Source organism: Rana temporaria, chromosome 11 (genome assembly GCF_905171775.1).
Source record: "Rana temporaria chromosome 11, aRanTem1.1, whole genome shotgun sequence".
NCBI lineage: Eukaryota > Metazoa > Chordata > Amphibia > Anura > Ranidae > Rana > Rana temporaria.
In genome coordinates, this window is record NC_053499.1 from 45,603,070 (window position 1) to 45,625,932 (window position 22,863).

Here is a 22,863-nt window from a genome sequence, read left to right on the forward strand (position 1 = left end):
CAAGTTTTATAGATTGTTTGCGCCCGCAGTGCTCGTGTTTTCCTGTGTTGTGAAAGACGGCCTGTTTATAAACGGTCTGCAACTCGCATCAACGCACAAATAGGTGTTTGCATTTCATTGCAGCATAGCAATGGCCACTAGGCACTCTGGTTGATTTGACTAAAAATGAAGCGTGTAAAATCTGGTACAGCTTTGCATGGTAGCCAATCGGCTTCTTACTTCAGCCTGTTCAATTAAGCTTTGGCAAAAAAAAAACTGGCAGCTGATTTGGTTTCTGCTCAGAGCAGAAACCAGTTTTTGGGAATCAACCTTGGGTTACAGCAGGGGTGCCCACCCTTTTGAAGAGCAAGGGCCACTTAAGCGACTTGGTAACCAGTCGTGGTCCACAATGAGCGGAGTGAGTGGATGGCAGCACACCCTGCACTATAGAGCCCCCCCACCCTGCACTATAGAGCCCCCCCACCCTGCACTATAGAGCCCCCCCACCCTGCACTATAGAGCCCCCCCACCCTGCACTATAGAGCCCCCCCACCCTGCACTATAGAGCCCCCCCACCCTGCACTATAGAGCCCCCCCACCCTGCACTATAGAGCCCCCCCACCCTGCACTATAGATCCCCCCACCCTGCACTATAGATCCCCCCACCCTGCACTATAGAGCCCCCCACCCTGCACTATAGATCCCTCCCCACCCTGCACTATAGATCCCTCCCCACCCTGCACTATAGATCCCTCCCCACCCTGCACTATAGATCCCTCCCCACCCTGCACTATAGAGCCCCCCCACCCTGCACTATAGAGCCCCCCCACCCTGCACTATAGATCCCTCCCACCCTGCACTATAGAGCCCCCCCACCCTGCACTATAGATCCCTCCCCACCCTGCACTATAGATCCCTCCCCACCCTGCACTATAGATCCCTCCCCACCCTGCACTATAGATCCCTCCCCACCCTGCACTATAGATCCCTCCCCACCCTGCACTATAGATCCCTCCCCACCCTGCACTATAGATCCCTCCCCACCCTGCACTATAGATCCCTCCCCACCCTGCACTATAGATCCCTCCCCACCCTGCACTATAGATCCCTCCCCACCCTGCACTATAGATCCCCCCCCCACCCTGCACTATAGATGCCCCCCCCCCCCACCCTGCACTATAGATGCCCCCCCCCCCCACCCTGCACTATAGATGCCCCCCCCCCCACCCTGCACTATAGATGCCCCCCCCCCCCACCCTGCACTATAGATCCCCCCCCCCCCACCCTGCACTATAGATGCCCCCCCCCCCACCCTGCACTATGCAGGTAACCTACTCTGTACCTGCTGTCAGTTTAAAAGCAGCCCAGTAACCACTGCAAAACAGATGAGCCCAAATATACACAAATTTTAGGCTGCATTCAAACCTTAGCGCAGCGTTTTGTACCGTGATTTGCCGTGACAAAACCCAGCGTTTTTAACCGCCTTTTTTTTTAACAGGTCATTGTCGGCTATGCCGAACGCCGAAGCCGCGCGACAAAGAAGGGTCCGGGACTTGATTGAGCTTCACGCGATCGGCGTGGAGATGTGAACCATCTCTATAGAGATTAATGTTATTTCTCCCCTCCAGCGTATATGAGCGTCGCGCTTCAGGCGTGTTGTCGCTCAGGTGTGAATGCAGCCTTGGTAATAAACGTACCTTTAATAACGGTATTCTATTTTATTCCATCTCAAAGCAGGAGGTCGCGGGCCACTGGTGAGGCACCCCTGAGTTACAGTGTAGCACAGACAATATACAGGCTTTTGTAGGTGCATTGAGGTGCTGTTCACATTGATTGGCACCACAACACAATGAGCACATGTAATGTGCATTTCTCCAACATCTGGTGTAAATGATTGGGGTTTAGGTATATTTTAAGGCCCCGTGCACACTAGACATTTGACACTGAGATTTACTGAAGCACGGTAGCCAATCAGCTTAACTTCAGCTTGTTCAGTTAAAGCAGAGCTCCACCCTGAAGTGGAACTTCCGCTCATCGGAACCCTCCCCCCCTCCGGTGTCACATTTGACACCTTTCAAGGGGGAGGGGGGTGAGATACCTGTCAAAAGACAGGTATTTGCACCCACTTCCGGGAGCCCTCTCTGCGGGGATTCTGCGGGTAGTGCGTCACTTCCCGCCCCCGCCCGTTGTGTTCTGGGAAACACTCGGCTCCCAGAACACAGCGGTGGGGGAAACCGCATGCGATTCAGACAGGAATTGCACCACATTTCTGTTCAAATTGCATGTGTTTGTTTGCTGCACAATTTGAGGCCATTGATTTTGTATGGGCTCATATCGCACCACAGATCCTTTGCATTAACACATTCTTCGTATTGGCACTGATACTGATATCGGTGCGCACCCTACCCTACTTGCAAGTACCACTCAGTACAGTTTCCAGCGGCAGCGTAGTTCAGCCTATCGTAGACTTTGATAGACCGTGGTCAGCGGGGACTGTTCACTGCATCTGTGCCTCCCGGGCACATAAAAACGCCAGTATATGATGCATAGGGGCAGCGGGGCTAAACACCCAGAATGCCTGCGGCCTGCATACATAGAATCCATGAACACAAGACGCACCAGTTCATGCCTGTGACCCTTATAAACAAGCGGTTCATTATTAAGGTATTACACATTGTAATTGGTGCGCCTGCATCCTGCCCTGTGCTATCTCATGCTAAATGGTATTTTCCTTCTATGATGTGTCGCACGTGTCAGGTTTCAGGAGGTAAGTGCCTGCTGGTATTTGCTTTATCTTCTAGCAGGTGTCTTCATCTAGTCCTAATTAGAGAAGACATTACAAGACGTGCGGTATGCAGTGACCACATCCCGCGTCCGCAGTGCTTATTGTGTGCTGAGCATTTTATTCAGCATGTAGAGCACTTCCTTCCTTCAAAACTTTTTGGCTTTTACACTCTTAGTTTTGCATTGTTATAGAGCAGATGATTGCAAATCCATTCTGCTGTCAAGGATGGGGGGTAAATAACCACCTACTTCTCCTTGGTAGAAAACCATCTCAGCTTTGTATAGGAGTTGGGATTTGGCTGATTTTAAGAAGATGTAAATGGAAGTTTGCTGTTAATATGACTCTTATTTTGCCTTTCATAAGTAGGGCTTCATGATTTGAAGGGGACTTATCTGACCCTTTACTAGCATGACGCAGAGTCTGGCGCAATTAGACTGTCATTTAGGAAACAGATTTATGAGTCTGGAATCCTGGGAAGACAACTGTGACCCTACAGAGATCTGAGATATCAATCTGGCTGCACAGTGAGGAAATGTATAATGGTGGTAATGAGAAGTTCTGCTGGTTCACACACGCGTGTTGTAGTAATGTGCTGTATGAGTATTGCCGTACAATTCATTATACAGGTGGGGGAGAGCCAGTTTGTGCGCGTTCGAGGCGATACGTGACGTGTAGCGCAATCAACTTTTTCATGCCCAGTCACCCCTACGTATGCATTCACGTTTGTACATGCGTAAATGTGGGGGGGATTTTATGTGCTTGGGTGTAACTTACAGAGCAACCCAGATCCCCCTCTTCTTGGGTCCCTAATCAGTGCTACTGACCCCTCCCTCCTGTTGAGTGCCCCCGCAGCAAGCAGCTTGCTATGAGGGCATCTGAGCTGAGTCACAGCTCCCTGTGCCCATCCTGACGGGCTGTTGCATGGCCACCTCTATCTCCAAAGTCAGCTAGCCAATGGTGCCACTGCTGTGTCTCAGCGGGAGAGTCTTGGACAGCCGTGATACTCGTGGACATCGCTGGACAGAGAGGGACCTCTGGTAAGTATTAGGGGGGTCAAGGGGGGCTGCTGCACACAGAAGGCTTTTTATCCTAATGCATAAAATTCATTAAGCCCCCATTCACACCTAGGCGTTTTGTCGCCTGTAGTGTGACGCCGCTGCCGCCAGAGGGATGAATACACATTGCCATCTATGGAGATGGTTCACATCTCTACGCCGGACGCCTGTCGCCTGCCGCCTGAAAAAAGGTCCCGGACCTTTTTTTCAGGCAGCTTTCGGCGTTCGGGAACCATCTCCATAGAGGGGCACATCTAGGCGGACAATCGCGGCGTTTTGTCGCCGCAAATCGCGGTACAAAACGCCGCTATTTGCCGCCGCAATTCGCAGGACAAAACGCCGCAATTTCGTCCGCCTAGATGTGAATGGAGCCTAAGATAAAAAAAACTTCCGACTTTACAACCACCTTAACTTAAAAATGTGATGATTTTATTTTGGCGACAGGTTCTTTTTAATACTACAAATTTTGGATGGCTTATGACATCTCCAGAACATATGGATGAAACCTGTTGAGATCTGAGCACAAATATATCTTTTCTCTAGGTTCTCTTTAGACCCCTTTCACACTGGAGCGTTTTGCAGGCACTATAGCGTTAAAAATAGCGCCTGCAAAACACCCTTAAACAGCTGCACCATTCATTCCAGTGTGAAAGCCTGAAGGCTTTCACACTGTAGCGGTGCGCTAGCAGGACGGTAAAAAAAAGTCCTGCTAGCTGCATCTTTAGAGCAGTGAAGGAGTGGTGTGTTTTCCACTCCTCCACCACTCCTGCCCATTGCAATCAAATGGGACAGCGGCGGCTATACCGCTGGCAATGCGCTGCTGCAGCAGTGCATTGTCGGTGGTTTTAACACTTTCTCAGCCGCTAGCAGGGGGTAAAACCGCCCCGCTATCGGACGAAATGCGCTCACGGATGGGCAGGAGGAGCGACTTTACCTGCATATGTGGAAACAATCGGGCCGCAGCAGAGTCGCCTGACTGCTTCCACCAAGTGAGAAAGTGTAGAAAAAAAATACAACCTGCCTGGAACGGATACAGATGGTGTATCCCCACAACTGTGAATGGGCTGACAAAAGCCCAGGCGTCGGGGTGCAATTTCTAGTCGCCATGACAATCTGGTGCCTATTTGTCGAGCCCTGCAGTGCACAGCATACACTACAATGTTGTACATTTGAATGGGTTGCCTAACGCATGAAAACGCATCCATTGCAGTGCATCTTGTGTCTCTGCGTTCAAATCGGTGCACTGGGCCAGTATAATACAAGGCTCTGACCACTTCTTATTGTGTGTCTGTTTCTCTGGATCTTTGTATAAGGCTTTACTCACATTTGTGCACTTTGTCATGCGACTTTGGACATCAAAGCTACATAAGTCGCACCCCATGTTTTGCCATCAGTACCATTCATATCTATGCGACTTGGTCGTTCATGCACTACTTTGGTCTGGCTTTCATGCAACTTGAGGGCCATATACTTTAATGTTAACCCTCAAAAGTCGCACCTGAATGTTTTACATGCGACAGTTGTCCATTATCATTGGTCAAAGCCAAAGTCGCATCTATCGATAGTTGTGTCAAAGTTGCACTCCAAAGTCGTGTGACTTTAGAGTTGTACAAGTGTGAATAAGGCCTCAGTCACACAGGCGTATCAATCTATACACTTGTGTGAAGGGCCATCTTCACCCATGCAGGATGCACAGGTGGCCATCTTCGCCCATGCAGGATGCACAGGTGCCCATCTTCGCCCATGCAGGATGCACAGGTGGCCATCTTCGCCCATGCAGGATGCACAGGTGCCCATCTTCGCCCATGCAGGATGCACAGGTGGCCATCTTCGCCCATGCAGGATGCACAGGTGCCCATCTTCGCCCATGCAGGATGCACAGGTGGCCATCTTCGCCCATGCAGGATGCACAGGTGCCCATCTTCGCCCATGCAGGATGCACAGGTGCCCATCTTCGCCCATGCAGGATGCACAGATGTTCATGCAGACAGCTTGTTCACATCAATTACAGGCAGGCTGCTGCATACTGTAGATCTCCAAGCACTTCCATAACTACATCCATGCAGGACCACCAATGCACAGATCAGAACGGACAGACTTCATTCTGATCCGTACATCTGTCCTGCACAGATCTATGTTTGGGGATTTGCTTGGAGAGTCCTTGATGCAGGCTGCTGCATTGAACACCTGAAGACGTCCCTTTGCACACATTTATGTGTCGGTCTGAGGTGAGGCTTAACTGTCAGGCTGGGTTCACACCTATGCGATCGGATTCCTGTACCATTTCATAGTTCACAGTGCGATCTGCAAACTGATTTGGGGGTGTCATTAACTTTACACTGACACACTCGGCGGTTTGCAAATGTCCATTCCATTTGGTCCAATTGTAATGAGCTAGGCTGCCCCCATTTAAATGATTAGGTTGTCTTAATGCAACCAATGGTCCACTTTAGTGCAAATAGGACCTGTTACTATCAGTACCTTGCCTGATAAACCTCCCTCAGGTTATCACTAAACCCAAATACTGGATTCAGTGAAGTGATCAGAGGCATGTTCTGCATTGGTGCTGTACTACTACCTCTGAGCAGGATAATGGACATCTCCATTAAACATCGTCTATTGTTTGGATTTTTTTTTCTGCAAAAAAGTCCTCCATTTAATGACTTCCCAAAATCCTGTGTTCCTGAATATCAGCAAATTATCTCAAGTATCTTAAGTACTTAATAGCAGCTCCTGTAAACATTAGAGATTAGTTAAATAATACTTGTATCACTTTTGGCTGCAGTTCTAGCTTGCCAGTTGCCAAATTCTCTTCATCAGCTTATAATTGGCTATTCCAGTTTCCTATATTAATATAGTGTTTAGTTTCTTTTTTTAATATTCAAAAAAATGTGTGATTACTTTTTCTTCTATCTATCTATCTATCTATCTATCTATCTATCTATCTATCTATCTATCTATCTATCTATCTATCTATCTATCTATCTATCTATCTATCTATCTATCTATCTATCTATCTATCTATCTATCTATCTCTGTTTAAAAATGTCATCCCATGCAAAGTAAATGTCATTTTTTGGTGCGATACTCCCAAAGGGAAACCACGTCTACAGGGATGCAGACTGACACTTTTCTCAATAGAACCCTACAGGTGCAGCAGTTGATTGATTATAAGGTCACTCTCATACAGGTTCACATGGACACATACAAACAGCTATTTCTTCAGAATAATACAGGGAAGGAATCTGCAACAAAGTTGTTAAAGTCCCTGCAATGTACACAGATCACCCAGAAGGGAATGTTTTTTTTTTTCAGCAAAAGAGGAGTTACTATTTAACCACTTGCTTACTGGGTACATTTCCCCCCTTCTGCCCAGGCGAAATTTAAGCTTTCAGCGATGTCACGCTTTGAATTACAATTGCGCGCCCCCCCCCCCACAAATAGAGCTTTCTTTTGGTAGTATTTGATCACCTATGCAGTTTTTATTTTTTGCGCTATAAACCGAAAAATACCGTCAATTTTGAAAAAAACACAAAACTTTTTGCTATAATAAATATCCCATTTTTTTAATTTTTTTTTTTTAAATATATTTTTTTCTCAATTTAGGCCGATTTATGTATTCTTCTACATATTTTTGGTAAAAAAATCGCAATAAGCGTAAAGTGATTGGTTTGTGCAAAACGTTATAGTGCCTACAAAATAGGGGATAGAATTATGCCCTTTTTTTTTAACTAGTAATGGCGGCGATCTGCGATTTTTGTCAGGATTGAGATATTGCGGTGGACACATCGGACACTTTTGACACATTTTTGGGACCATTTATACAGCGATCAGTGCTATAAATATGCACTGATTACTGTATAAATGTGACTGGCAGGGAAGGGGTTAAATGTGTTCCCTGCTAGGTGATTCTTACTGTGGGGGGAGGGGACTGACTGGGGGACTATGAACAAGGGACACACCATCGATCTCCTCTCCCTGGCAGGACGTGGATCTCTGTGTTTACACACAGAGATCCACGTCCCTGGCTATGTGAGTAGCGCCGGCTTTTTTGGTGTTCAAACCACACATGTGAGGTATCGCCGCGATCGTTGGAGCGAGAGAAATAATTCTAGCTCTAGTCCTCCTCTGTAACTCAAAACATGCAACCTGTAGAATTTTTTTAAAGTTACGTATGGAGACTTTAAAGGGTCAAAGTTTGTCGCCATTCCACGAGCGGATGCAATTTTGGGTACCAATTTAATCGGCGTAACATTATCTTTCACAATATAAAAAAAATTGGGTCAACGTTACTGGTGTCTTATTTTTTTTTAATTAAAAAAGTGTATTTTTTCCCAAAAAAGTGTGCTTGTAAGACCGCTTTATTCTCTAGGGTGTTAGAATAAAAAAATATATATAATGTTTGGGGGTTCTAATTAGAGGGAAGGAGATGGCAGTGAAAACAGACAGGGGAAACTCCATTAGAATTGCTGGTTTACTTGTCATGCCAACGGTCACCACAGGATGGCACCAAATCACAGTAGGAGGCTTAAGCCTGCAGAAGGACGCAAAGCCGCGGCCTCAATTACCAGCCGGCGCAGCCAGACGCGATCACGCGGAGAGGGAGGTGGGGGCACACGGAGACACAGGATGGGGTATCCTGTGTCTCTGTGCACTCCCCCGCCACGCGATCGCGTCGGGCTGCGGCGGCCGGTAATTGAGGCCGCGGCTTTGCGGCCCTCTGCAGGCCTAAGCTTCCTTCCCCGGGCGCCAGGTTGCCAATTCTAGTCGCAATTGCGACCGGGCGCCCGGATTTTGTCGAAACCTTCCCGTAAATTGTAGAGCCACCTTGTGTGGGTGTCAATTGTCGATGGCCTGGATAGGAAGTGGTTAAATACTTTTGCAGTCTTCTCCCCAGACATAGGCGTAGCTCTATGTAAGTGGTGTTCTCTCAAAGTATTTTTGCACCTCAATCTTTCATCTGTAGTATGACCCAGCGGTCAGATGGTGGGCACTTCAGTGGCCATATAGCTAATAAGTAGCTGAAGGCATTCTTGGCTGTTGCCCTATTCTCAGTGTTTTCTGTGTGATATTCAGAAGCCTGTATCATTGCTTTTCTTTGGAAGTCTCGAGTGATAACTTCACATCCAGTCAGTTGTCTTTAGGCTGCCATTTAGAACAAAGGGGCTTCTGTGTTACCTAAACAGGTGCAGGCTTCAGGGGTCTATATTTGGACTATGTTTAGGTATCGTTCACATATGTCTTTCTGTAAAGTTTTGTTATGGCTCACAAAGTGCGAGCATGTCTGGGGCCATTGCGTCACTGGGCCTGTTTGACTGTTTAAAACGGATCTTCACTGCATCTGAGCACCACAAAACAAAAATATTCCCTTTCATGTTAGTGTATGAGTATGAACTCGGGAATCCTGTAATGGGCACAACAAGGCCAATGCAGTTGAATTTCATATGTAAAAGCCTTAGAAACTTAGAGGAAGTAAACCCTGATGGGCATTACTTCCTCTTTATTTCCCTGCCAAGGGACATCACCGTGCGCTCTGATGGAACGGCATACTGTGCTGTCCATTCAGAGTCCTTTGCCATGAATGGTGGCTCCTGCGCGCTTTCGCAGGAGTGACGTCACCGTGGCTCTAGCCACTTGCGCAGCTTGAATCCGCAAACATGGAATGAAGACCGGGTGAAGATGGAAGCGCCTTTATCGGTGACAGCGCATCGCTGGAGGGCTTTGTTTTAAGGTAGGATTCACATAATGTGCTAGTATGCAATGCATACTGTGATAGTGCCTTGTAGGACTTTTCTTTTTGTGCTTAGAAGATAGATCACAATTCTCTCATGATTCTCGCGGCGTAACATCATTTTCACATTAAAACAAAAAAAATGGGCTTACTTTACTTATTTACTTTTTTTACTTTTCTTTTTTTTTTCATTGAAGTGTATTTTTTCCCCAAAAATTGCATTTGAAAGACCGCTGGGCAAAAACAGTATGACATAAAATATTTCAGCAATTGCCATTTTATTCCCCAGGGTCTCTTCTAAAATATATATAATGTTTGGGGGTTCCAAGTAATTTTCTAGCAAAAAATATTGTTTTTAACTTAAACAAGTGCCCGAAAAAGATTTAGGCCCCTTTCACACGGGGACGGATCTGCTTGCAGCGGGAGATCTCTCCGCTGAGCCGGGAGATGACAAGTCCCTCTCTGCTCACTGAGCGGGGAGGGGCTTGTCCAGCGCCGCTGTCTCCTATGGAGAGATCGGACGAAAACAGACAGCATGTCCGTTTTTATCAGATCTCATCCAATCTGATCCGCCATGGACGGATGGCAACGTATCGCCATCCGTCTGATTTGATGAGATGTCAGCGGACATGTCACTGCTGACATCCGACGCTCCATAGAGATGTATGGAGCGGCCGTTCAGGTCCGCCGAAAAAACTGACAGGCGGACCTGAACAGCCCGACCGTGTGAAAGGGGCCTTAGACTTTTAAGGCCCAGATTCACAAAGCACTTACGCCGACGTATAACAAGTTGCGCCAACGTAAGTGCAAATGTGCGCCAGACCCACAAACAGATATGCGCCTAAAACCAGGCTACACCCCGCCGACGTAACTTGCTTAGGGCGGGCGCACATTTCGGATGGGTGCATGGTGCCGCTCCCATTGATTAGCCATTCAAACATGCAAATGAGGGAAATACGGCGATTCACGAACCTACATGCGCCCGACGCAGGTTACTCGAGGTGCGCGTAAGTTGTACGTCCGGCGTAAAGTTATTCCCCATAAAGGAGGTGCAACCCAGCAGCAGACATGCAAAGTCTGCACAAGGGAACACAAGCCGGCGTATTTTACGTTGGACGTGTGTCTGGCTGGGTGTAGGTTACGTTTACACCGTACGCAGTGATCCGGCGTAGTTTAGGCAGTTTTACCTACGTGGTTGTGAGCAGGCGCAGGGGGATGCGTCCACGTCACGGGGCATGCTCAGTTCGTGATACGTATCTGTCTGGCGCTCGGCCCATCATTTGCATGGGTCACGCCCACTTCCACCTACGCCGGCGTACGCCTTCGAATCCCATGCCGCGCTGGCGCAGCGTTGGGAGCACTGGCTTGCTGAATGCATTGCTTGCCTTTCTGCGCTGCGTTGGCGTAGCGTACATTGGTTACTCTACGGCGGCGTGAATCTGGGCCTAAGTAGTTAAACTTCCTGCATTTACACACAGAAGTTTGATCTTAGAAGGAAGTTGGTTACAATGTTTCATGTTGTTAAAAACCTGGCAGACTGCATGATTTTTTCTTTACACAAACGGAAGTTTATCCCTTTGATCTAAGAAGGAAGCATTAGTTACAATGTTTCCTGTTAAAAACTTGGCAGACTGATTTTCTTTTGACAGCTGATAAGTCTCTCCACTTGTTATATGAAAGAATCAGCAAACTCTGCATTGGAGATCGTCGGAGGGGTTGATTCGAGATCACAATTTTTTTAACGATTAATTGTGCAGTTCCAAGACCCCTTTCACTCCGGGGCGTTTTGGCGTTAAAAAAAAGCCTGTAGAGCGCCTCATCTCTAATCCCAATGTAAAACACAGGTGCTTTCAGAGCCCTTTCACACTGCCAGCGAAAAACGCTGGTAAAGCGCCAAGACCCCTTTCACACTGGGGCGTTTTTCAGGCGCTTTGGCGTTAAAAAAGCTCCCTCAATGGGAAGGGGGTTTTAGGAGCGGTGTATTCAACGCTCCTAAAGCGCTGCAAAGAAGCTGCTTGCAGGACTTTTTTTTGACGCCCTGCCAGAGCAGCGCCTCAGTGTGAAAGCACTCGGGCTTTCACATTGGGGTTGCAGATGCAGCTTCTTTCAGGCGCTTTACAGGCGCTTTTTTTTTTTTAACGCTGAAGCGGCTGAAAAATGCCCCAGTGTGAAAGGGGTCTAACCTTTAAACCAGTGACTTGTGACATATAAGCACTTTCAGTACTTCTCTACCTTAGGCCCATCATGCTGTCAGATGGACTTACCGCCGGTTCTGCCAGACGGTGCTTCTATGTGTAGTATTAGCTAGATTCAGGTAGAGTTAGGCCGGCGTATCAGTATATACGCCGACGTAACTCGGAATCTGCGCCGACCTATGTTTAAGTGTATTCTCAAACAGAGATACACTTAAACCTATCTAAGATACGACGGCTTGCGCCGTCCTATCTTAGGTTGCAATATTTAGGCTGGCCGCTAGGTGGCGCTTCCATTGCGGTCGGCGTAGAATATGTAAATCACTAGATACGCCTATTCACGAACGTACGCCCGGCCGACGCAGTACAGATACGCTGTTTATGTAACGCTTTATCAGGCCTAAAGTTATTCCATCAAATAGTTGGAATAGTAATGTTAAAGTATGGCCGCCGTTCCCGCTTCGAAATTCGAAAATTTTGCTTAAGTCGTCCGTGAATAGGGATTTGCGTCCACGTTGAAATCAATAGGACCGTGCGGCGTACTTAGCCGCAATGCACACTGGGAAATGTAGGTGGACGGCGCATGCGCCGTTCCAAAAAAAGTCAATCACTTTAGGTCAAAGCAAATTATCATAAAACACGTCCCCTCAGCCTATTTTGAATTGGGCGCACTGGCGCCCGCCGCATTTACGCCACGCCGCCGTAAGTTAGGAGGCAAGTACTTTGAGAATACAGTACTTGCCTCTCTGACTTAAGACGGCATAACGTAAATAGGATACGCTACGCCGCCTTAAAGTTGCGCGGGGCTACCTGAATCTAGCTATATGTGTTTTGCTCTAGCTGTATGTAATTTGTTTACAGCTGGAGAGGCGCTAGAATCACCGCTTTCTTTGTCTTTGTAAATGCTTTGAATGCCATCATGCTAGTGAGAGTCAGCGTGCATCCTGTCATTGTATGTTTAAATAATACTGTGCATTCCAAAGAAGAGCCTGAAGGATAGACAGGAGGAGGGAAAGCAATGTTTGGGCTTTAAACTTATAAATGTGAACAAAAAAGGAACTTATTTCTGTGAAATGACTTGAATCTGACCAAAGTAACTGGCATCCATCATTATTTATATGTAATAAAAAATCAGACATTGCTTTTGATTTTTGATTCAACTGAATATTAAAGGAAAAAAATGAACATGGCATGGACAAAATGATGGGATCCTTAACCTGCTATTGTCCTCAACAACCTTTTGAGGAAATTGATGCAAACAATTTGTGTAGCTCACAATGAGACCTCTGCATCTGCCAACAGGTAGTTTGGTCAACTTATCTTGAGGAAACTGCCTCCCTATCAGTGGTTCTGTCATAAATGGCCGTCAGCGTAGTGATGTGACTCTCTTGCGCATGCGCGAGAGATACCTCATTGCCCGCTGGCAATTCAACTGGTGGAACAGATGGAACTTGGAAGGAAGACCAGGTGAAGATGGAAGCGTTTGCGACCAGCGGCAGCGCTGACCATGCAGAGCTGGGCACCTTATTACAAGTAAATCTGTCATAATGTGCTTGTATGCAGTAAATACTAGCTCATTATGTTATATGCAGAGGGTACATTTCATATAAAAAAATAGAGGTATATGCAGTGCATACTAGCTCATTATGTTGTAAACCTGCAGAGGGTACATTTGATATACAAAATAAATAAAAAAAATAGAGGTTAAAGTGGAACTTTAGTCAGAAAATCCTAATCCTTAAAAATCTCCATAGGCGATGCTTTAAAACAGGGATATGCAATTAGCGGACCTCCAGCTGTTGCAAAACTACAAGTTCCATCATGCCTCTGCCTCTGGGTGTCATGCTTGTGGCTGTCAGAGTCTTGCTATGCCTCATGGGACTTGTAGTTCAGCAACAGCTGGAGGTCCGCTAATTGCATATCCCTGCTTTAAAATGTTCTACAGGTTACCAGTTTAGAGTTACAGAAGTCCTGTGCTAGAAATGATAGCTCTAGCTCTGATGATTGCAGCGATACCTCACATTTGCCGGCGCGACTTGCGCATGCGTCAGCTTCTGCATGCGAGCACGGAGGGACGGGGTGCGTTAAAATGTTTTTTAGCATTTTATTTCAGTTTATTTTTTATTTTTTTTACTGTCTCTTTAAAAAAAAAAATCTGATTATTTTTATTGTTGTCACAAGGAATGTAAACATCTCTTGTGACAGTAATAGGCGATGACAGGTACTCTTTATGGAGGGATCTATAAGACCCCAAATCCCTCCTTTGCACTTAAAAGTATTCAAAACGCCAAAATCTGCGTTTTGGAATACTAGGGTCTTTTTTTTTTTAAATTGGCACCATTGGCAGCCGAGTAAACCGGAAGTGATGTCATCACATCACTTCCGGGTTACTAAATCGGAGACCCGATCAAAGTCGATTTTGGCTTCATTCTGGTCTTCGGCCAGCCGGCAGACGTTCTGGCTGGTCGCTCGGGCCCCCTGGTGGAACAGCTGCAGCGGCTCAGTCCCCCCCCCCGCTTCCGCGGATAGCCGCTGATCAGCTTTTTGCCACATCGGTTGCAATCACTAAAAAGCCAACCGTTGGCTCTAAAAAACAGTCCTGGAGTGATGTGTGTAGCTGCATGCATCACCCCGGTATAACCCCTTCAAACAGAGAATGCATATTTGCCTACGGTCGGCGTGAAGGGGTTAAATTTAAGCTTTGACAAAAAAAAGAAATAACCTGGAAGCTGATTGGTTTCACCAGATTTTGCTCTCTCCAGTTTCGATAAATCACCCCCTGCTCTGCATATGCTCAGTTGCTCTCCATTTTTTAGGCACTGTGCTGAAAATGTAGAGACTTATCTGCTGACAGCATAAAGATTTACTGCTGCTCAGGAGCTCTGGGCTTCAGCAAAATGTCAGCCTCCAGCTAGAAGAAAGAGGAGCATTGCTGGAGGCAATTTCCAACACGCACTAATGCAGGCCATACGCGAGTCAAAATCTGAGCGATTTGTCAATGAAACATTTTGTAATCCGATGGTGCCAGCATTGATCACTCGGACTTCTTGGCCGTTGCTGTAGCTCTACTAAAGATTATTTAAAGGTGTGTTTTTCAAATTGTTTGGTATTTGATGTGTGGCCGGAATAAGTTTGGTAGCATACCATATTTATCGGGGTATTGCGCGCACCCCCAACCTAGAAGGGAAGTTTTAGAAAACAAAATACTTAGTTTGAATGCACCTTGTTGGTGTCTTGCCCGGCGTCCATTGGCGGCCTTGTCCGGTCCGGCGTCCGTCTGCGGCCTCGGTGGTGTCCTCCCGCGCTGTCTCCCAGTCGAATCCCCACTTCCCGCGCTGAGTTTGAACTGCGCCACTGACATATACTGAGCGCAGTACACTCGGGCACGTTCGGCCACGCTCGGCTTCTCACGCATAAAGGCTAGGAGGCGTCACAGAGCGTGACCGCGAGCGAAGCCGTGCCTGGCCGAATGTACCCGAGTGTACTGCGCTCGGTATATGTCGGCGGCGCAGTTCAAACTCAGCGTGGGTTATCGGCGTATACCGCGCACCCACGATTTTGCCCTGATTTCAGGGCAAAAAAGTGCGCGGTATACGCCGATAAATAAGATTTTTATGGAATGTATGTTCTCTGCTAAAGAACATTGGGCTAGATTCAGGTAGCAGCGAGAGAATTAGGAGAACTTGATTTCACATCCAGCCAGACTAGTTGAAGATCTCTTGATTTGACATATAAAGGAAAAGAAAGAGAGGTGGAGAAGTAATAGAAATGTTTGTCTTTTCTGTTGGGATAAAGTTGGGTGTTTAGTAGACATGTCATCTGGGGATGGATGAGCTGCCTGTGCCATCTTCTAGCGCTGGTATTTGGGGGATCTTGGATGTGATTTGCTCTCCTCCTCCTCTCTATGAATAAGACCTTTCAGACTGTTTGTTTTCCTCCTTGCCTCCCTCCCTTTTCCCTCCTCGCTCTTCTATTGGAGGAGGGCCTGGGAGGGCTTGCCCCCCCCCCCCCTTACTGTATGTGCTGGGAAGTTTTGGAGCAGGTCCTGTCACTGTGCTGTCTGTCTATTATGTGAGAATGCTGGGAGACCCCACTCCACTCTCTCCAGACAGGACCCTGCTAACGGGCAGCCCAAAATCTGGATTTAGTTGCAAGATGGTCCTGCAGGCGGTGGGCAGAGTCTTGAGGTACGGGTTTTTTTTTTTTTAAAGCTATGGTATGTCAGCTGCAGCTGGCTGATCTCTCCTTTTTTCATTGTCCCGTGAAGAATTCTTTGCTGAAGGTTAACTAGTTAATGTCGGCTGTGCCATACCTTTTGTAAGAGTTGGAACATCTGCAATACCAGCTCGCAGGTTGGGGCTTGTAGAGCATACGTGTTATGCAATGTGCACGTTGGCTCATCTCGCTGTGATGGCATTGCATTTCCGGCTTGGCTTTTACTACCATGAAGTGGAAAACTAAGGCTTCAATGTTGTGGGAAAAAAGAGTTCAAGAAAAGTTATTTGTTTTCGGTTCTGACCGGCACTAGAGGCTGCCTGGGCATCGGCAACAGAGGCGCCTTTCCATGAGTTGCTTGTATGTTGCCCATTGCTGCTCTGCTCTCTTGGTAGATGCTGATTGGCATCTTCCAGTCCAGGGAATATGGGAACATCTGTGTTAGGCCACTCCATAGAAATGAGATTCCTGTCATTAGCCTGAGCTCATCCACGTTACTGATGTGACTGTATGATGTACAGTAAAACCTTGGTTTGCGAGTTTAATTCGTTCCAGAAACATGCTTGTAATACAAAGCACTTGTATATCAAAGCACTTTTTTTTACAGGGTATAAAAGAGATGAGAGGCACCTCCTAAGTGTAGCAATAAGTTGCTAAATGTTGTACCTTCATTAAATTTTATCATATTGCTACACTTAGAGGCGCCTCTCTTCTATTTTATACTCAGTTGTGACATGACGCTACTCTTATATCAAGACATCGCTTGTATATCAAGGCAAAATTTATTAAAACATTTTGCTTGTCTTGCAAAACGCTCTCAAACCAAGTTACTCTCAAACCAAGGTTTTACTGTATATGTAAAGTGTTGCGGAAATTAATGGCGATATAAGTACCAGTAATAATACCATTGCTGTGTTTTTTGCCTTTCTCTGGATTACCTGTGGGTATAGGATTATGTATACAGGATTGTATAATTGATTGATTTTTTCCCCTTTTATTGGTTGATCTAGACCAGGCATGTCCAAAGTCCGGCCCGCAGGCCAATTGCAGCCCCTGTTCTGGTTAAATATGGCCCCCCTGGTGATTTGGATATGTATATCTTTTGTGGCCCTGGAGGGCACAAAAGATATATACCGTATTTATCGGAGCTGCCTCGGAGGGGACATAGTGCATGATCCCTGATTGATGCCCTTCTGCAGCCTCGGAGGGGACAGGGAGGAGGCGGGACGAGCGTTGGCAGATTACATACAGGAGAATCTCCTGTGTACTCAGCGGCGGCTGTAATAGGAAGTCCCATCACCTGGGCTGCCATTGCATGACTGTTCTGTCTATTGTAGGAGATGGGACTTTGTATTAAAGAGGCCGCCAAGTAAACAGGAGATTCTCTTGTATGTAATCTGTTGGCGCTCGTCCCGCCCCCCTCCGAGGCTGCAGATGGGCATCGATCAGGCTGCATTCATGGCACATGTGTGGCTGCGCTCAGGGCACATGTGAGGCTGCGCTCAGGGCACATGTGAGGCTGCGCTCAGGGCACATGTGAGGCTGCGCTCAGGGCACATGTGAGGCTGCGCTCAGGGCACATGTGAGGCTGCGCTCAGGGCACATGTGAGGCTGCGCTCAGGGCACATGTGAGGCTGCGCTCATGGCACATGTGAGGCTGCAGATGGGCACTGACCCTTATTTTTCTTCACAGTTCTTCATATAAAATAAAAAAAAAATTCCTGAAACCTCCCTCTTGTGAAGGTGTGTGTTATACGCTGATAAATTTGGTTTATCTAAAGCCACTGCAGTATACCATTTCACATTTCATATTTTTATTATTTATTCGTCTTCTGTACCTTTTGTAGTGTATTTTACCTATGATCCCACTTGCAGCATATATTTTTAAACTAATTTCCATAGCGCGGGTTCATATTGCCTTTTTCATATCTAAATAACACGCCCAAGCTCATCCTTAGTCCTGAGCAGCGCTCAGGGATGCGTTGGGGCCACAAAATATATTTTAATGGTTCATAGACTGTCGGGCAAAATGGTCGGCCCTCACGCATGTTCATTTTATCAAATCTGGCCCTCTTTGAAACAAGTTTGGACACCCCTGATCTAGACAGACTTTTTTTTTTCTTTCTTTTTATTATTATTATTATTATTATTATTATTATTATTATTATTATTATTTAAACCAGGCTAACTATGTACCTGAGCAGGTACAAAAGGACAAATAACTTGATCAGATGTCCAGGTGCTTAGCTTGAAAATGCAGCTGTGATAGTCGCAGTAAGTTGGTGATATTTTGTAGTGTTTTTTTGTTTTTTTTTTCTTTTTAATAGCTTCTAAATTTTTAAAACTGACCACACATGGACTCTATTTTGAATCTCAGTCAAAATCCAGTTCATAGGTGGTCCGCTCAGCACCCCCCTGCTAGACCTTCTTTAAATGAAGAATCAAAGAACATCAAATCAATTGCAGGCACTGTTCTTTTTTTTTTTGACAGCTGTCACAGCCGGCTGTCCTAGTACAATAGCTGCAGGGTGGATGGAGAAATATTTTTTTTTTTTTGTTCAGCTCGTGTCGGTGAATGACCAACTTAAAGAGTATTTACTGGTGTATGCATTCACAAATACCCATTGGATACAGTTACTGACTTGATGTCAATGTTTGATTTGGCAGCATACTTTTGAAATGCAGGTTTGAAATCATGCGAGTTTGGCTGGACTTGTGCGATTTCAAACCCGCCTCCAAGGTGAGTGTACCCTTAAAAGAACAGATTTTCCAAAAAATGCATTTGCGTTTTGGGAGGAAGGTTGTGGGGAACTCTGCAGAGACATAAAATGAAATACAAAATGTAGGTGTTTCTGTGAAAGGTCTTTATATACACGCTGAATTAAAAATACAAATATATGTATGTATGTCAGCCTAGGAAATATTAATGTAGAAATTGTCATAAGCCAGCGGGCACATAGGCTCCAGGGCACATGCGCTTCCTTTTACTGACGTCGGTAACAAAAAACTCAAGTTAAAGGTGCTCGCTGATTGGTCCAGTTTCCATGCAGAATGTTGCATTGAAAGTCGCATAGCTGCAGATTAGTTATTTCAAGCCTGTTATGTAGCCCACTGCTCTGTTTACCAGAATCATTATTTTTTAAGTGATATGAAAGTGGGATGTTCTCTGGTTTAGCGCTCTGCATCCTATCAAATGAAGGGAAGCCGCATTGAGCCGACTTACTTATGTTAGCATAGATGTCAAACTTTGGACAGGATTAGCAGTTCATTAAAAAAAACAATGTACATGTAAGGAGAAGCACTTTAAAACAAACTTGTCAAGAACGATAAAAAGGTCATCTCAGCGTGTCTGCATAGAGATTTCAGACGCTTCTCCTGAGTGTCCCAGGAGCCCCGGATGTATTGTACACAAGTGGCATCTAGCTTTGCCTTTCAAAAAAGTGCCCCATACCTTACAGAGTGTGGCAGAGTGTGTGTGTGCAAATCTGGGATTTATGCATGCTGAATTTTTTTTTTTTTTTTTTTAGGAAGAAGCTTTGAGAAAACAGTTGGTATTTGTACAGGAAACCTGGAGGCTGACATGCTTCTGAAAATACCTAGACTGGCTGTCTCTAGTCGAATAGGTGGATTCAGAAAGACCGCCCTAACTTTGCGGCGGCGTAGTGTATCGTGTTTACACTACGCCGCCGTAAGTTAGCGAGGCAAGTACATGATTCACAAAGTACTTGCCTGCTAAGTTACGGCGGCGTAGCGTAAATGCGGCGGGCGTAAGCGCGCCTAATTAAAAATAGGCTGAGGGGGCGTGTTTTATGTTAATATGGGTTGACCTGACGTGATTGACGTTTTTTAGGAACGGCGCATGCGCCGTCCGTGTACAAATCCCAGTGTGCATGGCGGCTAAGTACGCCGCCCGGACGTATTGGTTTCAACGTGGACGTAAATTACGTCCAGCCCTATTCGCGCACGACTTACGCAAACGACGTAAAATTTTCAAATTTCGACGCGGGAACGGCGGCCATACTTAACTTTACTAGTCCAGCTATTTGATGGAATAACTATACGCCTGAAAATGCCTTGCGTAAATGGCGTATCTGTACTGCGTCGGCCGGGCGTACGTTCCTGAATAGGCGTATCTAGTGATTTACATATTCTACGCCAAACTCAATGGAAGCGCCACCTAGCGGCCAGCCTAAATATCGCACCCTAAGATACGACGGCGCAAGCCTCGTATCTTAGATAGGTTTAAGTGTATCTCTGTTTGAGAATACACTTAAACTTAGGACAGCGCAGATTCCGAGTTAGGTCGGCGTATCTACTGATACGCCGGCCTAACTCTATCTGAATCCACCTAATAGTCATTCCCTGATCTAGAACAAGCATGTATCGGATAATCCATGTGAAGTCAGAACTCTTGATACTTGTAGGTCTGTAAGATTCAATGTTGGCAAGACAGCCAGGCAACTAGCATTTTTGGAGGAGGTCCGCTATGGGAAACAGTTTTTCTCTCTGTAAATGTTTTTTTTATTTATTTATTATATTTTTAATAAGATGTAATTGTGCCTTTTATGCCTTTTTTTTTTTTTTTTTTTTTTTTTTTTTCAGGTGCTTTGCCTTAGCAGGTTTATTTTCTGATTATTGGCTTGCTGCTTTTTAGAGTGGGAGTTTTTGGCACACATATTTCATCACAAACTTTTCCGACACACCTGGGTAAATAAATTGTCACACCTGAGCAAGCAATAGTCCCTTATTGACCCTCAAACGGAACCCAACCCATAGTACTTATGTCAACCTATACTATCACAGTAAGCCCTGGTTCACACTCGTGCGATGCGGTAACCCTGCGAATCCACTGCAGGTTCCTGCATCACACCTGACTCACACGGCAGTTCACACTGCCATATGCGACCTGCGGGGAGTGTCAATACATTGTTATGACACCCCCAGTTCAGCTCGCATATGGCACTGTGAGCTGTCAGTTCAGACTGGATCGGATTGCGTAGGTGTGAATACCCATGCGATCCGATTCTGGTGCAGACCAAAAAAGGGTCCTGTGCGTGTTTAGTCCGAATGCGATGCGATTTCAGCCATACTATGTGTATGGCTGATATCACATTGCACGTACATCTCATGTGATTTGCACTGCGATCTCGCACGCCGCAGCAGTGTGAACCGGCACCAATGCTCGGATTATTACAATGTAAGGGGGTGCTGTGGTCATACTAGTGGCTGGAAATGTTATGGAAGCATTGCTTTCTATGCAAAGTACATATTATGAGTACTGAAAACCAATCATCTGCGGTCACTTAGAAATGCAGACAGTGTGCATTCTTGGCGGTGCACTTGTAAAGATGTCAAATTGAGATCAGCTGCTGTGTCTATTGCATCCCAATAGACATCGGGGGACTGCCTGCATGGGGGGGGATGCACGGTACACCTATGCTGATAATCACGGCTCTCACAAGGGGTATCCAGTGATATGCTCCTGTGTGAACATGTCCTAACTTTTACCAAACAAGTTATCCTTTGCTGCATCAGTCGACAGCACTTTGTTCCATAAGACCTGGCGTTTTACTTTTATCTTATTGTAGTCTTACTCTAATGTTCTTATTGGACAGCAGAAACATCTGGCATAAAAAAAGCGCATGTAATGGCATGTAAACTTCATGCATTCATTCATGTACATTTAGATGCTTAAAGGTCAATACAGCGTTTAGAAGAGTATAATTCTTTTACTAGCTCTACTCTAATACGTGTTGTGCCCGTGTTTCCACAAGCCCTTTATAAGGGCATTTTTTCAACCAGGGTGCCTTAAGGTATCTTCAGGGGTGCCTTGGCAAAATCCCTAAAAACTGCCCAAACATTGTGTATAAGGCAGCAGGTGGAGAAAGTCTGCCTTTAAGTTACACAAAGCCGCAGGTTTTCATTGTGCAACATTCCAGCCACTGGCATCCTAACAACTTATGTCCTCATTGGTTGATAAGGAGGACGTCGGGTGCCTGCACAACATCCTTGCTTGCCCCTCTCTGTCAGAACTGATATCATATTAGATTAATGAGGGAGAAGAGAACTATTGGAATGCTAGTAAGTACCAGTGTGCAAAGGTGTGTTTCCTTTGGAAGAATAAACCATAAATCCCCTTTAGACCCCTTTCACACTGGGGTGCTTTACAGGCAATTTTGCGCTAAAAATAGCGCCTGTAAAATTACCTCTTCTGCAGCCCCAGTGTGAAAGTCTGAGTGCGCTCAGTGGGGTGGTGTGCTTGCAGGACAGGAAAAAAAAAGTCCTGTAAGTAGCATCTTTGAGGTGGTTTGGGAGTGGTGTCTACACCACTCCCGCACCGCCCCTGCCCATTGGAATGAATGAGCCCTGCTTTCAAAGCGATTAAGGACCGCCTCCTGCACATATACGTTGGCAAAATGGCATGGCTGGGCACAGGCACGTACAGGTACGTCGCCTTTAAGAGCCCAGCCGTGGGTCACGTGCGCCGCCTTCGCGTGCACGTGACCCGGTCCGAAGCGCCGCGGGAAGCGCGGACCCGATCGCCGCCGGTGTCCCGCGATCGTTTACAGGAGCTGAAGAACGGGGAGAGTGGCACTGTCATTGATCGTCTGTTCCCTGATATAGGGAAAGACGATCAATGATGTCACTAGTCCAGCCCCGCCCCCCCACAGTTAGAAACACATATGAGGTCACACTTAACCCCTACAGCGCCCCCTAGTGGTTAACTCCCAAACTGCAATTGTCATTTTCACAGTAATCAATGCATTTTTATAGCACTTTTTGCTGTGAAAATGACAATGGTCCCAAAAATTTGTCAAAATTGTCCGATGTGTCCGCCATAATATCGCAGTCACGAAAAAAATCGCTGATCGCCGTCATTAGTAGTAAAAAATAAATTTTTAATAA

The 22,863-nt window shown here is 46.2% G+C and overlaps 1 protein-coding gene across 3 annotated transcripts in view; it reads left to right on the forward strand.

Annotated features, from left to right (window-relative positions):
• MOB2 (MOB kinase activator 2) overlaps positions 1–22,863 on the forward strand; it is a 79,534-nt gene that overhangs the window by 28,662 nt on the left and 28,009 nt on the right. Inside the window, exon 1 of one of the 3 annotated variants that reach the window (XM_040328492.1) lies at positions 15,769–15,929. The exons of the other annotated variants lie outside the window; for them this stretch is intronic. Coding sequence (XP_040184426.1) covers positions 15,820–15,929 — 110 coding nt within the window. The 5' untranslated portion in view covers positions 15,769–15,819. Of the gene's footprint in view, positions 1–15,768; positions 15,930–22,863 lie in introns of those variants that run through there. 3 annotated transcript variants of the gene reach the window in all.